The sequence below is a fragment of the Salmo salar genome, chromosome 15 (genome assembly GCF_965601325.2).
Source record: "Salmo salar chromosome 15, fSalSal1, whole genome shotgun sequence".
NCBI classification, from domain to species: domain Eukaryota; kingdom Metazoa; phylum Chordata; class Actinopteri; order Salmoniformes; family Salmonidae; genus Salmo; species Salmo salar.
The window spans coordinates 46177501-46199033 of record NC_138305.1 but is presented as its reverse complement, the minus strand read 5'-3'; the positions used below and the strand labels follow the sequence as shown (position 1 = coordinate 46199033).

At 44.2% G+C, this 21533-nt stretch overlaps 1 protein-coding gene across 1 annotated transcript in view; it reads right to left on the bottom strand.

The window, feature by feature from the left end:
* The window catches only part of enah (ENAH actin regulator), a 115969-nt gene that overhangs the window by 76644 nt on the left and 17792 nt on the right, over nt 1-21533 (bottom strand). Inside the window, exon 2 of the mRNA XM_082961484.1 lies at nt 5418-5583. Coding sequence (XP_082817610.1) covers nt 5418-5583 — 166 coding nt within the window. The remainder of the gene's footprint in view (nt 1-5417; nt 5584-21533) is intronic.

Below are 21533 nucleotides of genomic sequence, written 5' to 3'. Positions count from 1 at the left end.
GTCAGCGTATGAAGTCTGACCGAGTTCTGAAGCAATATAGAGACATGTCCCTCTATTATCAACTTATTGACTTACTAAAGCAGAGTATGAATACAACAACATTTGTGACAACATAAATCCGATTGCCGGTCTAATTTCCACATCATGCAGTTTAGAGTTAACTCTTGGGTTTGGGTTATACTTAGGGCCAGGATGATAACAATATTGTGATACTCGTTAGTATTGTGGCAAGGAAACAAAACTTATTGAGGAAAACAGACCTAATGTTGGAAACAAAATTCATTATGTTGTTATCCAGACTTATTTTCCAAGCTATAGCATACAATATTTTACATACAGAAGGTTTTTAAAGGACAAAAGAGTTGTCGTCTTCGGTTCTATTTTCTTTCATTTTTACCAACAGAAAAATATTGTGATACTGGTATCTGGCGCACAATTGGCCAAGCGTTGTCCGGGTTACGGTTTGACCGTGGTAGGCCGTCATTGTAAATAAGAATTTGTTCTCAACTGACTAGTTAAATAAAAAGGTTCAATAAACATTTTTTTGCGTCCCGGGCCTAGTTATCCTTAGACGGTACATAACGTCCAAGCGCTTATGAAAGTCATACAAATGCTTCCCGAATATCTTATCTAGTCCTTGGGCTACAACAATGTAACCAGTTAGCTGCGACAGACGCAGAACAGGGTGCCGCCACTGTCAACATGGGCTTAGACTGTGTCTAATTCTCATGTGAACCCAGTTCTAAGATGAGTCTAGTTCCTCCTACATGTGAAAGATGCATCCTCAGGTTCAGATGGAGATGTGAATGGAGCCTGGCTGGTGTGGGTGGGTGGTGTGTAAGCAGTATATACACGAGTCATGTCTGCACGTTATGTGTCTCCAGTGATGGTGTCTATGTGACAAGGGCTTTTTTTCATTGTGTTGACATGAACAGCAGCAGGATTAAATGACAGGCCGGGAGATGTCAGGGAGAAGACAGAAAGGGTTCTGGGATTGCTGATAAAGCACATGGCGACCGGCACCGCTTCCACCGAATCCTGTGTGTTGGATGGATTGGTCACACCTCCTCGTCATACACAGCGTCACTGGGTAAACAGCCTCCCATGACGCTGTTCACACACACGGTCACACGCGCGCAGTGTCTTCACACACACTCCTGGGGTCTGTCTGCTGTGCTCATCCATCACAAGACATGGCAGGGCTTGGAGGGTATGGATTCTGCAATGCTCAGCAGCTGTGGAGACAACAGCAAGACCTCGCTACACTGGAGACTGTACTATGAAAACCTTCGTCATCACAGGCGGGAGACTACTGGATCAGTATTTAGAAACTGAAGTGTGTTTCTAGAATACACAATATACATCAAATGTAAGGACAAAATGTCAAGGCAATCAACTTTAAGAACTAGTGAGTGAGGGAGTGACAGAAGCTCTTTATTGCATTGGTAAAATGAAACCAATATCATAGAGGCTTTTCCACTGCGTTAAATACCTCTGCTCTACAGCAAGTATCCTAGTAGACAGGAGGACCGAGGTCAGGCATTCCAGAAACAAGACCTTCATAAGGTGAATAGGGGGAAGGAACTAGTTCAGGTCTTATTGCTTCAGGGGGAACAAATAGAACAGTGGTTTTTCATAAAGTCTTTAAAGAAAAGAAAAAAACAATAGTAAAACAGTAGGATTGCACTCAATCGGTCATTGACACCCCCTGCATCAGGGCTGGCTTTGGTATTGTCTTTAACTGGCCTCCGTGGAATCAGTTCTCTGAGGGGAGCGAGGCACTGCGCTGAGAGTCCAAACCTCCTGGATTTACTCAACCTTATTATGGTAGAAAACTCTGTGAATCTGGCCGGTGTGCTTATGTCTGACCCCCCCCCCCCCCCCCAATACCACACCTCTCTGTCTGAATCACTGGCTGCATGGTACTCACCAGAAACACGTCAAGAGAAAATAAAAGCCTGTCAACTGAGTCCAGTAAGTTTAACTATTAAGCTTCTGGGAGAGTTGACCATTCCAATAAAGAGGGATACTAGACTTAGAACTAAAATACACTTTTAGAGTTTGTAACCAGCCAACTGAGATGATAATGATAAGCATACTTTATCTGGAACTGCAGTGCCTACCTCCCTCCAATCGTCTGACCAGTCCTCCACTCCTCCCTCCCGCTCTCCCTCCCTCTCCCCATGGGCCTCTCCTGAAACCGCTACAGTATGTAACAGGATCTACCACTGCAGCAAAAGGCCCTGTCCTCCCCTCTGTGCCTCTGGATCGGAGACAGCCAACTTTGATGGGGGTGGGGGCCACAGAAAAATCTGAACTCATGAGGGGCACAGTGGCTCGCAGGTTTGTGATCAAAACATCCATTCCATTTTTGTGGCCCGCCTCTTGATAATTGTTTGTACGTTTTGGAGTTAATTTCATGCAATTATACTAATTTTACTATGGGGTGGAGAGGAAAATTAGCTGTTTAACAGCTTATTTCCTACAATTCTACTATACGGCAGAGAAATGTTTGCATTTGTTTATATGACATATGTGTGAGTGACGGTGACTAACAAAAATCTAAATGGGGCCACCCAGCCGGTAATTCGACCATGATAAAGTAATTTAGCAATATATATTTTCTTTGTGCAGACTTGCTAATTGACTGACATAAGAGAAACTGCTGACGCACAACCAAATTTTTTAATTGCACCTTGTGTATTTTACTATTCACGCAATAGTAAATTGAGACCGACTCAGTTCCTAAAAAAGAAACACTGAACAAAAAACATAAACGCAACATGTGAAGTGTTGGTCCCATGTTTCATGAGCTGAAATAAAATATCCCAGAATTGTTCCATTCGCACAAAAAGCTTATTTCTCTCAAATGTTGTGCACATATTTGTTTACATCCCTGTTAGTGAGCATTGTGCCATTGCCAAGATATTCTATACACCTGACAGGTGTGGCATATCAAGAAGCTGATTTAAATAGCATGATCATTACACAGGTGCACCTTCTGTTGTGAACAAGAAAAGGCCACTAAAATGTGCAATTTTGTCACACAACACAGTGCCACAGATGAGGTTGAGGGAGCATACAATTGGCATGTTGACTTCAGGAATGTCTACCAGAGCTGTTGCCAGAGAACTGAATGTTCATTTCTCTACCATAAGCTGCCTCAAACGTCATTTTAGAGAACTTGGCAGTACGGCCAACTGGCCTCACAACCACAGACCATGTGTATGGCATCGTGTGGGAAAGCGGTTTACTGATGTCAACGTTGTGAAAAGAGTGCTCCATGGTGGCTGTGGGGTTATGGTATGGGCAGGCATAAGCTACGGACAATGAAGACAATTGTATTTTATCGATGGCAATTTTAATGCACAGAGACACCGTGAAGGGATCCTGAGGCCCCTCATGTTTCAGAATAATAATGTAGCAAGGATCTGTACACAATGCATGGAAGCTGAACATTTCCAAGTTATTTCATGACCTGCATAGTCACCAGATATGTCACCCATTGAGCATGGTTGGGATGCTCTGGATCGACATGTATGACAACGTGTTCCAGTCCCCGCCAATATCCAGCAACTTCGCACAGCCATTGGAGGAGTGGGACAACACTCCACAGGCCACAACCAACAGCCTGATCAACTCTATGCAAAGGAGATGTGTTATGCTGCATGCGGCAAATACTGACTGGTTCTGATCCACGCCGCCACTTTTTGTTTTTAAGGTACCAGTGACCAACAGATACATATCTGTATTCGCAGTCTTGTGAAATCCATAGATTAGGGCCTCATGAATTTATTTAAATTGACTGATTTCCTTACATGATCTTTGAAATGATTACATGTTGCATCAGTTGCCCATCCCTGGATGTACACAATGCCTCAGTGGACTACACTAGTACTGCACTCAGCCCTCGACACAAACACTCTTCCTGCATGCCAATGAGGCCCCGGGATCCTATAGTGATCCTCCATCAACAAAGGAACAGCACTCGACGGTGTGAAAGTATATCCACTGACAAACACCATTACAGTGAAATCAACTAAATCACAACAGTCTGATGCACTGAGGGAGTTACTCCCAGACAGGTAGCGTAAACTCTTTTAGGACAAATGCGGGATCAAGTCAGACCAAGCTAACCATCTGTTCAGTCCCAACCATGGCAGGATAATAAACCTCAGTTCAAAAACTATTCACTCTTGAAGCTGAAAACAGTCCATCATGGCTTCCTTCAAGTCTATTTCAGGGGATCAATTTTCAGGGGAAAGAGATAGGGTTGCAGAGAGGTAGCTCGCTAAGCAGTTTGTTTGTAATGAGAATAACAGAGTTTGTCAGTTCCTGCTGACATAACTGAATTGAGGGGTGGGGGGGGAAATTCTGCTAAAAACCCTGGAGCTGGTTTCGGGCCGAGGTCATCTGTAGTGGGTACACTAGGAACACACACAGAGGGCTACAAAACAGACAACAATCAGCCCAGACACTTACCCGCCAATCAGAGCGGTGTAGTCTGGTGCCGTGGAAACGATTCAGCAGCACCTGGTGTTGTGTTTCTCGAAATAGGTCTTCTATTTTTCCTGAGAACAGGCCATCCTCTAATTTTCCACTAAAATATTCCCTTCATTAAATACAGATGTGTATCACTGGCTGTCTGGCCGATCATATCGTATGGACTAAGACAGTAAGCCAGCGTCAGTGGAGAGGAATACAGGAGACTTACGTTTCCTCTCTGGCATGGAGCTACATTGTTGTCCCCCCTCTGTTGACTCTATAGCTAACCATGGGCTTTACTCTTGGACCAGGGACAAAGACAGATTGACTGATGTTTTTGAGACCTTGGCTCTGCAAGTCCAGACATGGCGGTCATGTGCTGGTGACTGGTGGAGCAGGAAAGCTCTCAGACCTGTTTTCAATTACAGCACTGGGTCATTCCTGAGAGAGACACTGGGTCATTCCTGAGAGAGACACTGGGTCATTCCTGAGAGAGACACTGGGTCATTCCTGAGAGAGACACTGGGTCATTCCTGAGAGAGACACTGGGTCATTCCTGAGAGAGACACTGGGTCATTCCTGAGAGAGACACTGGGTCATTCCTGAGAGAGACACTGGGTCATTCCTGAGAGAGACACTGGGTCATTCCTGAGAGAGACACTGGGTCATTCCTGAGAGAGACACTGGGTCATTCCTGAGAGAGACACTTGGGAGGGCAAGATGGCTGCCAGACTGCTTTCCTACTGACACAGGGCAGACGGAATAAAGTATAAAGAAGTCTAGAGTCATCAGATCAGTTTTCAGCCACATGTGAAATCCCAGTCCCACTTTAAACTAACCACAACTTTAAAAGCTTTATATATTGTAGCATTTATATTCAGTAAGCACTACTATGCTTCACACATCATCTAGGCCTAGTCCCAGTGAGTCACCTGATGGTCCTGTATTTTGCGTCCCACCACCCGGAAGGCGTTGTTGCCCGTGTGGTGGTATATGTGCACTCTGCTGAAGCCCGTGGAGCCGCCGGCTGGAACCCATTTCTTATTGGCATCGTCATACACCATGACAGCGGCCCGCGCCTGACAGATACTCTGTTCACTGCAGAGAGAAGGAGAGAGAGAAAGAGAGCAAGAGACACATTAACAAGCAGCAGTACACAGAGGGACATTGGTTTCCACCTTAAGCAGAGCAGTAAGAATGAACTACCCCTCCAGATGATCAGAGTTAATCAAGCCTGGCCATCCCAGTGACATTTTTGGTCTCCTGAAAGTCAGGAAGTGATAGAGTGGCTGTCTGGGCGGGAAATGGTATTGGAGAAGTCGTTTATGTAATGACATTGGACATGATTAAAAGGAGAAGAGTCTAAGGGGGAGTCAAACATCCATAAAGATATATCAGGGTGAGTGAGTGTGAATATACATGATAGGCAGTCCACCTGCAGAGGGGAAACCATATAGCCTAGGTCTAGTATTTAACAGTCACCCACCACACTCCGGTCTGTCCACAGTGAGAACTGACAGGCCCATCTCACCACACAGGGCTCTGTTCAAAACTAATGCACTACACACCGAGTGTAAAAAACATTAAGGACACCTGGTATTTCTATGGCAGACTGAAAGCTATGATCCCTTATTGATGTCACTTGTTAAATCCACTTCGAAATCAGCATAGATGAAGGCTTAAAGGATTTGTAAGCCTTGAAACAATTGGGACATGGATTGTGTATGTGTGCCATTCAGAGGGTGAATGGGAAAGAAAATATTTAAGTGCCTTTGAACAGGGTATGGTAGTAGTTGCCAGGCGCACCGGTTTGTGTCAAATCCCAACACTGCTGAGTTTCACACGCTCAACAGTTTCCCGTGTTTATCAAGAATAGTCTACCACCCAAAGGACATCCAGACAATTTCACAACTGTGGGAAGCATTGGAGACAACATGGGGGGGTGCAACAAAAAATTAGGAAGGTGTCCTTACACTCACTGTATAGGCTATAGTAGTGGGTGTCATTTGAGACTTGTCCAATGACAGTTGTGTTGGGTGATCCCTGACAACTGTTACCAACTAGCGGGACAAAACAAGTAGGCCAAGGCCCTGCCAGGCAGCAGAGTGAATGATTCACCAACGTGCTTCACCCTCCCTCCCACTCCATAGCAACTACTCCAACGGGAGGAGACCGAGGAGCAGAATGTGAGAAGAGGAAAAAAGTAAGAGAATGAGGAAAAAGAGAGCGAGAGAGAGAAAAGAGAGCGAGAGAGAGAAAAAGAGAGCGAGAGAGAAAAAGAGAGCGAGAGAGAGAAAGAGCGAGAGCGAGAAAGAGAGAGCGAAAGAGCGAGAGAGCGAAAGAGCGAGAAAGAGAGAGCGAAAGAGCGAGAGAGCGAAAGAGCGAGAAAGAGAGAGAGAGAAAGAAAGAAAGAAAGAAAAGAAAGAAAGAGAAAGAGAGAAAAATAAAGAGAAAGAGAGAAAGAGAGAGAAAAAGAGAGAAAAAGAGAGAAAGAGAGAGAAAAAGAGAGAAAAAGAGAGAGAAAGAGAGAAAAGAGAGAAAGAGAGAAAGAGAGAAAAAGAGAGAAAAAAAGAGAAAAAAAGAGAGAAAGAGAAAGAGAGAGAGAAAGAGAAAGAGAGAGAGAAAGAGAGAGAGAAAGAGAAAGAGAAAGAGAGAGAAAGAAAGAGAGAGAGAAAGAGAGAGAGAAAGAGAGAAAGAAAGAGAGAGAGAGAGAGAAAGAAAGAGAGAGAGAGAGAGAGAAAGAAAGACAGAGAGAGAGAGAGGGAGAGAAAGACAGAGAGAGAGAGAGAAAGAAGACAGAGAGAGAGAGAGAGAGAGAGAAAGACAGAGAGAGAGAGAGAGAGAAAGACAGAGAGAGAGAGAGAAAGAGAGAGAGAGAAAGAGAGAGAGAGAAAGAGAGAGAAAGAGAAAGAGAGAGAAAGAGAGAGAGAAAGAGAAAGAAAGAGAAAGAGAGAGAAAGAGAGAGAGAAAGAGAGAGAGAAAGAGAGAGAGAAAGAGAGAGAGAAAGAGAGAGAGAACCTCCCCATACAAACTCTCACCATGTGAGTGTCAGCAGGGGAGAAGGCAGTGTTGTTCAACAACAACAAACCATGCAGGGGAAACTCCCGCCTTTTCCACTTTCTTATTTGAAAGAGACTTGAAACATGTCTCTCTTCTCCACAGCTCTGCTTGATAAATCAGACTCCATTTCATCTGGCGGTTGTTTCAAATCAATCTAATCGTATTGGTCACATGCGCCGAATAAAACAGGTGGACTTTACCATGAAATGCTTACTTACGAGATCTTTCCCAACAACGTAGAGTTAAAAAGAAAATTCACAAATAAAAAAATTAAGAAAGAAATGGTAACACAATAAAATAACAATAGCAAGACTATATAGAAGGAGTACCGGTTCCAAGTCAATGTGCAGGGGTACGAGGTAGTTGAGGTAATATGTACATGTAATTAGATAATAAACAGAATAGTAACAGCGTGTGTGAAAGTGTGTGTGAGTGTAGCGTCAGTGTGGTTTGTATGTGTGTAGAGTCCAGTGAGTGCGCATAGAGCCAGTGCAATAATGGGGTCAAAACAAATAGCCATTTGATTAACAGTTCAGCAGTCTTATGGATTGGGGGTAGGAGTTGTTTAGGAGCCTTTTGGTCCCAGACTTGGCACTCTGGTACCGTTTGCCGTACGGTAGCAGAGACAAAAGTCTTGGGTGGCTGAAGTCATTGAAAATGTTTAGGACCTTCCACTGACACCTCCAGGTATAGAGGTCCTGGATGTAGGGCTGGGCGGTATACCATATTTTACGATATACCGGTATTGATGCCGGGTTTTTACTTTACCTTCTATAACAGCATTTGAATGTTTGGATAGTTAAATGTGATACCCTGTATGTAGTGTCCAATTATATAGTTTACATTGCTACTTGAGTCATCTCTCTACACTCCCTTTCTCTCCATGTCGCTTTCCACATAGACCTAGCACCGCCCGTCACTCAAGGAGCGAATGTTGTTCCTCGACCACGAGACACTTGCTTACAGTCTGTATGGTCAATGCAGTACATGCAGCAATGTTGTTTTCACTTCGCTTCTTAATATAAATCCACTAGCATTCTATAATTACACTATTAGTTAGTGTTTGTTACATCTGCAAACAGATAGTTTGTATTTTCTTAGCAAGTTGGGCCTAAATCTTGATAGCAGCTAATGCTAATCGCTAGTTAGCTGGCTCGCTAGCTAATACATTTACTGAGTCAGAGCAAACGTAATTAGCTATACAGCCTGATAATAACAGTGATGGTGTAGACCGGAATCAGCATATTGTTTAACAGTATCTTCAGAATCAATGACGAATATGAGAAGCACGAATATGTTAGCTACGTGAAGTAGCTAAGAGAAAACAGTCAATGTAGCCAAAGATTGTAGTGTCCCCTAGGAAACACAACACTTTTGGTTCCTAACCTGTCACAATAACTCCTCCCTGGTATTTCTTTCGATGTCATGTCAAACTAGACTGTATTCAAAGTGCCCACTATTATATTCTACAGAATTAGAATAATCATTACATTTCCATGATTCCAACAGTTCACCCAAGTGTTTTGCTCTAAATCGCAATATTTGGTTGAACATAAGGCCTACATTGTTTGCCCATATCATGCTGCCCTATGTGGCAGTGTCTAAATGACCTCAAATGAGTGCAGAATATGCAGAAATTTAAGAAAATGCTGAATTCTTGAGGGGGTTCAATTGAACAGTATAAAACAAATCAGAATGGCTCAAGACCCATTGAAATCACTTAGAATGTATGTGTTGCCACCCTAGGGTCACGCACTACTCATAAAGCAAACTTCAAAATATTAAAAAACATAAAATACCGTCAAATGCTGTGATATGATATTTTGGCTATATCGCTCAGTCCTACCTGGATGGCAGCTAGCTCGGCCCCAGTGATGTACTGGGCCGTATGCGCTACCCTCTGTAGTGCCTTGCGGTCAGATGCCGAGCAGTTGACATACCAAGCGGTGATGCAGCCAGTCAAGATGCTCAATGGTGCAGCTGTAGAACTTTTTGAGGATCTGAATGCCCATGACAAATGTTTTCAGCCTCATGGAGGGGAAAGAGGCGTTGTCGTGGCCTTTACACGACTGAGGAAACCAACGGGTGGAACAATGATTATTGATCTCTAGTCAGACCGGCGCTGGCCGAGAGACCGAGAGCAATTCCACAAAAGCCTCAAAAGGGAGAAAACAAGATAAGAACAGAACTGCAAGGCTGGCTAAACACTGACAGGCCCTAGGCCTAAAGGGAGGAGGGGAGCTCCCAGACTTGATGTGGGAAGTGGATGCTTTGGAAGGGAGGAACAGGGGAGGGCCTCTTACTCAGCAATACCGTCCTCATCTCTCAACCCACACCTCACTCTCAGCACCCATCAGCATACAGAACTAAAAATAAACTAAGCCCAGCCAAACAGACAGAGCCATGAAGGTCACCAGCCTCTCTACAAAGGAAAACAACCAATAAGCAACCTCATGCTCAGAGACAAGCCTCACTCCATCTTTGATATAATGACCCATGAGAACAGGGTAGACACCGTTCAGCCATAATAACTGCTATGCTTACTGGCTGTACATTAGAAGGTAATTGGAACAGCAAATTGCTTTGTCAATAACACAGTACTAGAGTCTACGCACAAGTTACTCTTAAAAACCACTAAAATATTTCAAAATCTGAACAGTATTGTGGCGTAGCTGGAAGGTGATCTATCCACTTTCAGAGAAAATCATCATTCCATTTTTGCGTTCCATTAGCTACTGTGACTATCTTTAGAACTGAATTGCTTTAGCCGGGCAGAGAGTACTATATCTGCCTGCCTGCTATAGTCTGTCTATAGTGACAGTTCTATATCTGCCTGCCTGCTATAGTCTGTCTATAGTGACAGTTCTATATCTGCTGCCTGCTATAGTCTGTCTATAGTGAGTTCTATATCTGCTGCCTGCTATAGTCTGTCTATAAGTGACAGTTCTATATCTGCTGCCTGCTATAGTCTGTCTATAGTGACAGTTCTATATCTGCCTGCCTGCTACAGTCTGTCTGTCTAGTGACAGTTCTATATCTACCTGCCTGCTATAGTCTGTCTATAGTGACAGTTCTATATCTGCTGCCTGCTATAGTCTGTCTATAGTGACAGTTCTATATCTGCCTGCCTGCTATAGTGAAAGAGTGCTAATAACTTGCCAAGAGACTTGAACCCACGTATCCCAGTAGACACAGTAAGCTTCCCAGTGTAAACACACACACACACACACACACACACACACACACACACACACACACACACACACACGACAGCAATAAATCCCACAGTCCTCAGGAGAAAGGAAACACTGCATAACACTGAATGGAAGTATTGTGCAACAGTCAATCCTACTGCTTAGATAAAGAGATGACGCGAAATAGAAAAGGATGTGGTTAAAAACAGTTATATGTGGACCATGAACTACGGCATAATATCCAATGCTAATGAATGGAGAAGAACAATGGAAATGGAGTGAGCTGTAATTTATTCAGACTACTGCTCTACTCCGTATTCAAATACATTCTATAACAAAGCTCCTAGTTTCACATTCCCACTGGTTTCCTTGTATCAGACGAGTCATGAAGGAGACGAGTCATGAAGGAGACGAGTCATGAAGGAGACGAGTCATGAAGGAGACGAGTCATGAAGGAGACGAGTCATGAAGGAGACGAGTAATGAAGTACAGTATAGTGCTCTAGTCAGAGAGAATCTGAAACAAACGCAGGCCTTTGGTAGCTGATCCGCCACCACTTTCCAACCACAGGCAACTGAAACCCAGAGGAATCCAACCCCAGACTAAGTGTCCAGGGCAGGGGAACATGTGTTAGTGGAGCCACACAGCCCAGTCAGTGGGATTGAGGTAGCAACGTGGCATTGGTGGTGGCAGGGCTGCCCTTCCCCATAAACATCAGTGAGGGCGTTCATTACCCCTTCACTTTCTTTATTCAAATCTGCACAGTCATCTAAGCAATGGTATTGGCTGACCACCAAACACATAACGGTTGAGTAATGTGTGTGTACCACAGCTTACTGTTGTCATAACACACACACTGACCCAGAAAGGCTCTTCGCATCACTGAAGCTAAGGGAAATCAGAAGAATTGACAAAGCAAAACATTGAAGGTACTGTAAGTAGCTAGCTTCCCAGTGAAGGTTGCTGTGGAGTCCTGCCTAATAGATGTGTAGTGAGGAATGTAGGAAAACAAAGCTAAGGACACTGGCTTCTCTCTCATTGCAGATTGTAGTATTTCAAGTCTGGCCTTAATGCTTTGTTAAGTAGACCCAGACAGACACGCACACCCTCTCATTATAGTCCTGATTCCATTCAGAGTCTCCTTATCTCCCCATTAGGCCCTCTCCGTATGCTCTCAGTACACCTACACAGCTGGCTCTGCATGGGCTCTGTTCAGCCTCTCTGAAGGACAGGGTACAGTACTCCTGAGTACCACCACTCCACCCCCTTAGAGACATATCAGAAGGGGTCATATAGTGTGAACTCTATAGTAAACACAAACACAGAACACACACACACACACACAAAGCTGTAACGTTTGAGCTAGGTGGAATTGGAACACAATAGGAGAGCGTTTACCTTCTTTCCCTTCATTAATGTTAATGTCTCTATACCAAAATATAACATCAAAGGGCCTGGATGTGAGAGATGAGGGAGAGCAAGCTAGCGGTGGTGACGTCAGAAAAGTACTCCAGGGACTAGCTAGACCTGCCTGCTTACGCAATACAGCGCCTGCCTTCTATATCCCTACCAAAGAACACATGGCAAGATATTACCGCTCTGTTTCTTACTGCTAAGAACAGGAATGCAAATTCATTTGGAAGGAACACTCCATTATTTAGGTGTGTAAACGGGTCCAAATCATCATTTTCATCACAGTCGAATGAACAGACCCCATGCGGAGGTTTGTTGGGCTGTCCAAGTCTAACAAATAAACTGCAGAGAAGAGTTTCTGGATTTCCTTCAGACTCGTCAGTCAATCAGTCAGTCTTCCCTGGGGCAGACCGACAGCACTTCCCTCCACCACTTCCTCTGCCCCCTGTAGGCGCTACACCACAGGGAGGCCTCGGTCGATGGTTGTGTTGTTTCTGATTGCCACAGAGCGAGCAGAGAAACCCTGAGCCTTAAATGGTGTACTCGCATGCAGTGGTTAGGGCCAAACAAACAGGAATGTTGGCCTAGGAATCAGTCCGCAGTTTTAATGCCATGTTTGCTTTAACAAGCGGCTGAACTATGCTCTATACTCCAAACTAAATCCGAGGACGAACCCTGTAAATCTAAACAAAACAAAGTATGACAAAAGAAACACGAAGGACAATGTTTTTTTCCCCACAACTCATGTTCTGAGCCTCTGTGTAGATCTAGATAGAACTGGTTTGTTTTGGACTTAGGTCTGAATTTCCATGGCCAGAGAGTGTGTCTGCTCTGTGTAGCTGGATGAGAGGGCCAGGGGCCAGGGAAGAGGGCAGGGTTGCTGCTCGTGGAGCAGTGACGAGAGACAGGCGCCCACAACTGCAGCATCCACAGGACACTCAACACTGGGGCAGATCTTTGCTGCCCAATGCAGACAGAGCTAGCAAGGGGGAAGAGGCATCCAGGTATGGACACAGGAAGGCTGTACAACTCAATTAGCCGCCAACTGCTAACTAGAACCAGTCAGTTAAGCAGTCAAAATACCATGCTACTGGAAATGTACAGGGAATGAGAAGGATATAGTAGTACTAAAACCACTCATTGTTTGTTCGAACATGGAAAACAAAAAAAACATGAGTAGCCACGGTTACTGGAATGTCAGTCACTGTGACAGAACCCACCTCCAATGAAGGCGTCTGCTAAATTACTGATATGTAAATGTAACGAGGGCTCATTTACCTGGCGAGTGGCTAATGAAAAATACCAGATGGATCTCTCCACAGTCAACCAAAGCAATACTGATTTGTCAGTTGAGCATTCTGCCTGACGTGATTACACGTAACCACATGTCAGCGAGGGGAACCAAAAGAAGACTTCCAGTCCATCTGGAAGGCATTAGGGGAGGGGATGGATGGATGGATGGATGGGAGGTCCACAGGCAGTGGTATATAAAGTGTGTTGAGGGACTGGTGTGGGTCAAGGTTATGGTTCAAGACTTCGACTGGACCGAGAGTCCTGTAGAGCCAGAGTGAAGACTCCTAAGGGACGGGGACACACACACTGGGGCTAGCCTAGAACACTTTGATCCACCATTGGCTGACACACACACAGCTGAATAGTGCAGCAGCACAGCACACTTCCCCACATGGGCCTCCCGTGCAGCAGAGTGAACATACCAGTACTAGCCTCCACTGCCTGGAAACCAGAACCTGGTCCCTACTCAGGTGGCTACTGGCTTGTCGTGTCCCTCACACAGTGAATGAGGAGGAGCAGAATCTCAGGGCTAGCCTGACACCAGAGTACTGCTGGCTAGAGATAGGATGCAACGGTACCCTTAAAACTCAACATGTGACCAGAGAGTGGACTGTTCTGTTCCTAGACTTCTTCCTTCAGAGCACAAAACGTGATATGCTTTCATTTGCTCAGCAAACAGCTCACAGAGGTAGTTTAAAACACTCCTACGTTTTAACACTTTCTCCACAGCTCCAGAGGGCTACAGACCTATAGCAGACAGAAATAATACTGTGGATTCCTCTCAGCTATGGTAGAAGAGCAGAAGGGGAGGCGTGAGAAATGTCACTGCTGTAAACTCACTGCTGGTGGTGCCAGAAGCCTGCTGTTGTTCAGACTGTTAAGAGGCCCAGTGTAGTTAGAGGTGTTGGACTGTGACCACCAGACCCCTGCTGAGAAATGCATGGAGGTCCAGTATCAAGGCTAACGCTAGCAGGCTAATCAGGCTAACACTAGTATGCTAATCACTGAAAGACCTCAACCTCCTCTTCAGCTTGTATTCAATTTAAAAAAGACAGCCGACTGATTATAGACGTAAGATCATAATTTGATGACACTGTTGCACGATAACGTGTAGTGTATCTAAGACTTGATACATTTTTCATAATGAAAAATCTATCAACCCCTACAAAAATGTCCATTAACTATAATCCACTGTTCCTGATGCTGCAGGATTATTTTCCTACTGTAGCAAACCGGCTCAAATTAAGATCCTACATCTGTATGTCATCAATAAGGAATTCATATAACTCATAGATGGTTTGGTGATAGTCTGGACCATCTGTATAGCTTTGGCAAACATGTCTGGCATGACAACAGTTAGAGGCAGATCGTTATAAGAGTTGGCTAGATAACACAGCGCTCTGTAGCCAGGATGGTTTCTAGCAGAAGCATTGGAACACTTTGTGGTCTTGTTATCCTTGAATGCACTGTAAATACCAGTGTAAGAATGAAATGCCATGAACACCCTACATTTTTCTGAGCAGATGAAATCATGTAATAGAGATCCAAAGAGAAGGCCTTGATTGTCAGGAGCAGCACTACATGAACACTGTCAGTCGTCGTTTCCAAGTTCAAGCTGTTCTCTTAAACGGCTGAGAGTTGTACTGATGTCCCTAAAAGACAAGGTGTGTGTGTGTGTGTGTGTGTGTGTGTCGCTCTCAACCCCCTCCACAGCATGTCACAGCGCAGAAGGAAGATTCTCAGTGGAAAGAGTGCAGAAAATGGATTCCTTTTCATTCCCATGATATCTCCCTCAGACCTTTCACTGCACGCCCCTCAATCTCAACATGTGAAACTAGTAACAAGGAAGACTGGTTGTAGGGGGGCATGTTGTGGAAATGTGCAGTGAGCCCCCTCCCTCACTAGTCACAATCCTTCATTGGCGGTTCACAAATTTTCTCCAAACTACAGCCATCGCCTTAGCAACACTGTGTAGGTGGGTGGGTTTTGATTTGGATCCCTGGCTACTTCCGCGTAGCTGGGAAAGAGCGAGACAGCCAGACTAAACCATTCATCGCTCTCACTATTTCACACAGTCACACACAGGCTTGGAGAGCATCAGATAAGAGGGATTGACCTATTGCCTTGGTGTGTGTGTGTGTGTCACTCTGCTTGTATGCATGTCCACGGGTGGGGAGGGAGTGAGAACGTAAGATCACAACTGTTGTACTCAGTCATTACATCCTGCAGTCTGATTATCCTCCTTTCACACACACACAGTCGATCACCAGCAGCTGTTTTCCTGGGCCTGCCACACGTACCGCCAACACCTCAACACCCTACCTCACCTCTTACCTCCGCACTGACACCAGCCATACAGAGGGAGCCCACTCCACACCACCAACCAACCCTAGTATAACAGAGGGAGCCCACTCCTCACCACCAACCAACCCTAGTATAACACAGAGGGAGCCCACTCCTCACCACCAACCAACCCTAGTATAACACAGAGGGAGCCCACTCCTCACCACCAACCAACCCTAGTATAACACAGAGGGAGCCCACTCCTCACCACTCACCAACCCTAGTATAACACAGAGGGAGCCCACTCCTCACCACTCACCAACCCTAGTATAAACACAGAGGGAGCCCACTCCTCACCACCAACCAACCCTAGTATAACACAGAGGGCGCCCACTCCTCACCACCAACCAACCCTAGTATAACACAGAGGGAGCCCACTCCTCACCACCAACCAACCCTAGTATAACACAGAGGGAGCCCACTCCTCACCACCAACCAACCCTAGTATAACACAGAGGGAGCCCACTCCTCACCACCAACCAACTCTAGTATAACACAGAGGGAGCCCACTCCTCACCACCAACCAACCCTAGTATAACACAGAGGGAGCCCACTCCTCACCACCAACCAACCCTAGTATAACACAGAGGGAGCCCACTCCTCACCACCAACCAACCCTAGTATAACACAGAGGGAGCCCACTCCTCACCACCAACCAACCCTAGTATAACACAGAGGGAGCCCACTCCTCACCACCAACCAACCCTAGTATAACACAGTGGGCGCCCACTCCTCACCACCAACCAACCCTAGTATAACACAGAGGGAGCCCACTCCTCAACACAGAGGGAGCAGACACACAGCTTAAAAATACACACCACTCACTGCCATAAGTCATGCATAACACAAGCAGATTTGGTGGGATAGACAGCGAGAGCGAGATAGACAGCGAGAACGAAGGGGGGGGGGGGGGGGGGTGAAGAGAGAGGGAGAGAGAGACGAGAGAGACAATGTTCATTCATGCTGCTTGATAGGCAGGACAATGTGAGGCATCACTGTAAAAACATTCAGGCGGGCCCGCTGCTGAGGTGACATCTCTGAGCTGGCTGAGGCTAAACTATATGGGCTGTATTTACGAGGCAGGGGAGGCCTGCCCTCAGCCGCTGGCACACAGACTGGAACACTCTAAAAAGGGACAGTTGGGAGGCGACTGACTGACCATTAATACCTTCATAATGATGACTTGGTGAGCTCTTCACACTGGGGCTCACGCAGTAGAGGCGATCACAAAGCACAATTCAAATGTGAAATGTAGCTCAACTGGAAAACAGGAGGCCTTCACTTGCTTTCAGGAGATAAGTGGAAATGGGACAACTTTATTACCTTTGTGAAGCCACAGTCTGAACGCGTGATATTTTCAGTACGTGTGATGCAATCTTCAGGTCAGATGACAAGGGTCAGTACCAGCTCTCGTTCATCGGAGCAAGCGTGTTAACTGGTACATTGATGATCAACACAGGACTCAAGTGACATGGAGTAAGGTCCAAGTAAGCTAGTCATAAATTCAAAAAAAATGTACCTTTCCAGGGAAAAACTTTTCTTAATCTTGTACTGTAGTAGCAGTTGTGAAGAACACAGACCATCCCTGTGGATTCAGTTCCACCCAAATGAAGTCATTCCCCATAGGACCACTAGATTACTGGGTCCTTCACTGGTGTGAGCAACAGGTAGCTGCCTCTGATTGGCTGTAATTGGTCTGACCTTTGACAGTACCATGGTAGCCAACTCCAGAAAGAACTCCTGGGGAGTGGCAGAATAAACCCTGAGCATGTCTGTTCACCCACGACTTTAACACCAGTTTGCCAACGACACGGAAGTGGTAGGCCTCATCACCGACGACAATGAGACAACCTATAGGGAGGAGGTCAGAGACAGTGTGCAGTGTGGTGCCAGGACAACAACCTCCCCCTCAACGTCAGCGAGACAAAAAAGGTGCCGATCGTGGACTACCAGATTAGGAGGGCAGAGCACGCCCCCATTCACATCGGTTTAAAGCCCTAAAAATGAGAGACTTCAGCCACTGAAGTCATAGACCGTTCTCTCTGCTACCGCACTGCAAGCGGTACTGGAGCGCCAACTCTGGGACCAAAAGGCTCCTGAACAGCTTCTACCCCCAAGACATAAGACTGCAGTTAAACAAATGGCTACCTTGACTATTTGCACTAGATCTACGCACACTCACCTACACTGACACTCCAACACACATGCATATTGATGCCACTCACACTTTTAGGGCTGACCTCAATTAGTCAACAAAGTTTAGTCAAGCAGTAACACACACACACACACACACACACACACGAATACTACCAGTCAAAAGGTATTACAACACCTACTCATAAAAGGATTTCATTATTTTCACTATTTTCTACATTGTAGAATAATAGTGAAGACATCAAAACTATGAAATAACACATATGGAATCACGTAATATCCCCCCGAAAAACTAAAAATATTTTAGATTTGAGATTCTTCAAATAGCCACCCTTTGCCTTGACAGCTTTACACACTCTTGGCATTGTCTCAACCAGCTTCATGAGGTAGTCACCTGGAATGCATTTAAATTAATTGGTGTGCCTTCTTAAAAGTTAAATAGTGGAATTTATTTCCTTCTTAATGCATTTGAGACAATCAGTTGTGTTGTGACAAGGTAGGGGTGGTGTACACCCTGGAATGAGTAGGTGTCGGTACCACACACGCCAAGTATTCAGACCCCTTGACCTTTTCCACATTTTGTTACTTTACAGCCTTATTCTAAAATGTATTAAATCTACACAATACCCCATAATGACAAAGCAAAATCAGGTTTAGACATTTTTGTTAATATATTTAAAATACAAAATTAAAATATCACATTAACATAAGTATTCAGACCCTTCACACAGGACTTTGTTGAAGCACCTTTGGCAGCAATTACAGCCTCGAGTCTTCTTGAGTATGACGCTACAAGCTTGGCACAACTGTATTTGGGGAGTTTCTCCCATTCTTCTCTGCAGATCCTCTCAAGCTCTGACAGGTTGGATGGAGATTGCCGCTGCACAGCTATTTTCGAGTCTCTCCAGAGATGTTTGATCAGCTTCAAGTCCAGGCTCTGGCTGGGCCACTCAAGGACATTGAGACTTGTCCTGAAACCACTCCTGCACCGAAATGCACTGTTAACTGTGGGACCTTATATAGACTGGTGTGCGACTTTCCAAATCATGTCCAATCAATCGAATTGACCACAGGTGGACTCCAATCAAGTTGTAGAAACATCAAGGATGATCAATGGAAACAGGATGCACCTGAGCTCAATTTCAACTCAAATGGCAAAAGGTCTGAATAATTATGTAAATATATATTTTTAACTGTTTTCGCTTTTTCATTAGGGGGTATTGTGTGTAGATTGATGAGGACTTTCCTTCATCCATTTTAGAATAAGGCTGTAATGTAACAAAAATGGGGAAAAAGTCAAGGAGTATGAATACGTTCCCGAATGCATTGTGTGTGTGTGTGTGTGTGTGTACGTACACGCACGCACACACTTGCGCCCATCTCAGTGAACTTATCCATTGAGGAGGACTAAAAGCCAATTCATGCTTGATCCGAAAAGGTGGTCTGAGGCTCCATGTGGAGGGTGTGACAATTGTGGAGCCTACAGAGGCCAAATTGAGCTCAGTACCGCAGCGCCATGTGCCTCCCAAATTCTGTAACAATGTGGAGGGCTCCATATAGTTCCGCATTGACATGATTGGTTAACGGTAGGTGGGGCAGTATATCATGTATAAACACAAACTCACTTCCTTGACAACAGCTTACATACTGTACATCACCAGTAGCACATGTACCATTAATTCCTATCATTTGTAATATACAATGTTTGTTACTCTGGTTATGGTAATTTATTTTTAATGCATTCAATATTATTTTTCCAGTCTTTTGAGAATTTTCCAGTCTACACTTGTGAGAAACAAGTTTGGTTTTATTTCATTACATTTACGAGTTGTCAACTGAGTCTTTGTTTGGAGCGCTCCTGTCCATGTTGAGTAACGACGTGCATGCATAGAAGTAGGCCTATAGGCTACCTGGCCTGAACACAAATGTAGGTATAGAAATTTGCACATTTGGGTATCTGATAGTATTTCTGATTGGCTTAACGCACCACCACTAATGAGCTGTGGATCTTCTCAATGTAATTTATTTATTTTATTTATTTAACCTTTATTTAACCAGGAAGGGCTCATTGAGATGTAAAATCTCTTTTTCAAGAGCGTCCTGGCCAAGATAGGCAGCGCCAAGTCATTACAAAAATTACAGACAAACAACATGAAAAACTACAATTAATCTAGTAAAAACCATAGAATTAACAAAGAATATAACAAAATCAAAAACAGCAAATTAAAAACATTGACATGTCAGGGAATCAGTATCAAGATCATTCATCAGTGATTTAAAAATACCAAATCGGGACAAGTTCTTCCAGTTTAAAAGTATTTTGTAAGGCGTTCCAAGACGATGGCGCAGAGTACATAAAAGCCCTTTTACCAAATTCAGTTCGGACATTTGGAACAGTTAGCAGGATAAAGTCCTGCGAACGAAGAGAGTACCCACCACATTTCTGAACAATAAAAATGCCCAAATAAAAAGGTAGTAAACCAAAATGGCTTTGTAAATAAAAGTATACCAGTGACTGAGCTTACGAGTGACTAGAGAAGGCCAGCCAACCCTGGTATACAAAGTGCAGTGGTGCGTAAGGGTTTTGCAATTTAAAATAAATCTCAAAGTGCCATGGTAAAGGGTGTCAATTGATCTCAAACACTGAGCGGAAGCATTCATATATAAAATATCCCCATAGTCTAGTAAAGGCATAAATGTAGCTGATACTAGCCTCCTTCTGGCTTCAAAAGAAAAACAAGCCTTATTCCTAAAATAAAATCCTAATTGCAGCTTCAATTTTTTTGTAAGTTGTTGAATATGCATTTTAAAAGAGAGGCCATCATCAATCAAAATTCCAAGATATTTATATGAGGTTACAACCTCAATCTCCTTGCCCTGACAAGTAGTAATAGGTGAAAGGTTCAGAGGTCTATTTCTTGCTTTAGAAAACACCAGTAGTTTAGTTTTGTCAGTATTGAGGATAAGCTTCAATTGAGACAAGGTATGTTGAACAGTATTAAAAGCAGTTTGCAAGTTCTGGAAAGCTTTTGTAAGAGATTAAGCACAACAGTAAATAACAGTATCATCAGCATAAAAATGAAGTTGTGCATTTGACATTTTTGTCTAAATTATTTATATAAATAGTGAATAAGAGAGGACCAAGTACAGAGCCTTGGGGCACACCATTTAAGACAGGCAATTTAACAGACCTAAGCCCATCAAATTGAGTGCAGAGTTCTATCAGATAGATAATTAACAAACCATGCAACTGCATGCTCTGAAAGACCTACACTCGACAATGTCTGCCTTAGTATAGCATGATCAACTGTATCAAAAGCCTTAGAGAGATCAATAAAAAGTGAGACACAATGCTGTTTTTTGTCAAGAGCTTCAGTGATATCATTTAAAACCGTCATGGCTGCTGTAATTGTGCTATGCTTCTTCCTGAAACCCGATTGGTACATTGATAAAATAGAGTTAGTAAATAAAAACTATTTTAGCTGTTCACTCACAAGGGTTTCAAGTATTTTCACCAGGGGTGACAGCTTTGAGATTGGCCTATAATTATTTAAAAGAGTTGGATCTCCCCCTTTTAAAAGTGGCAGGACA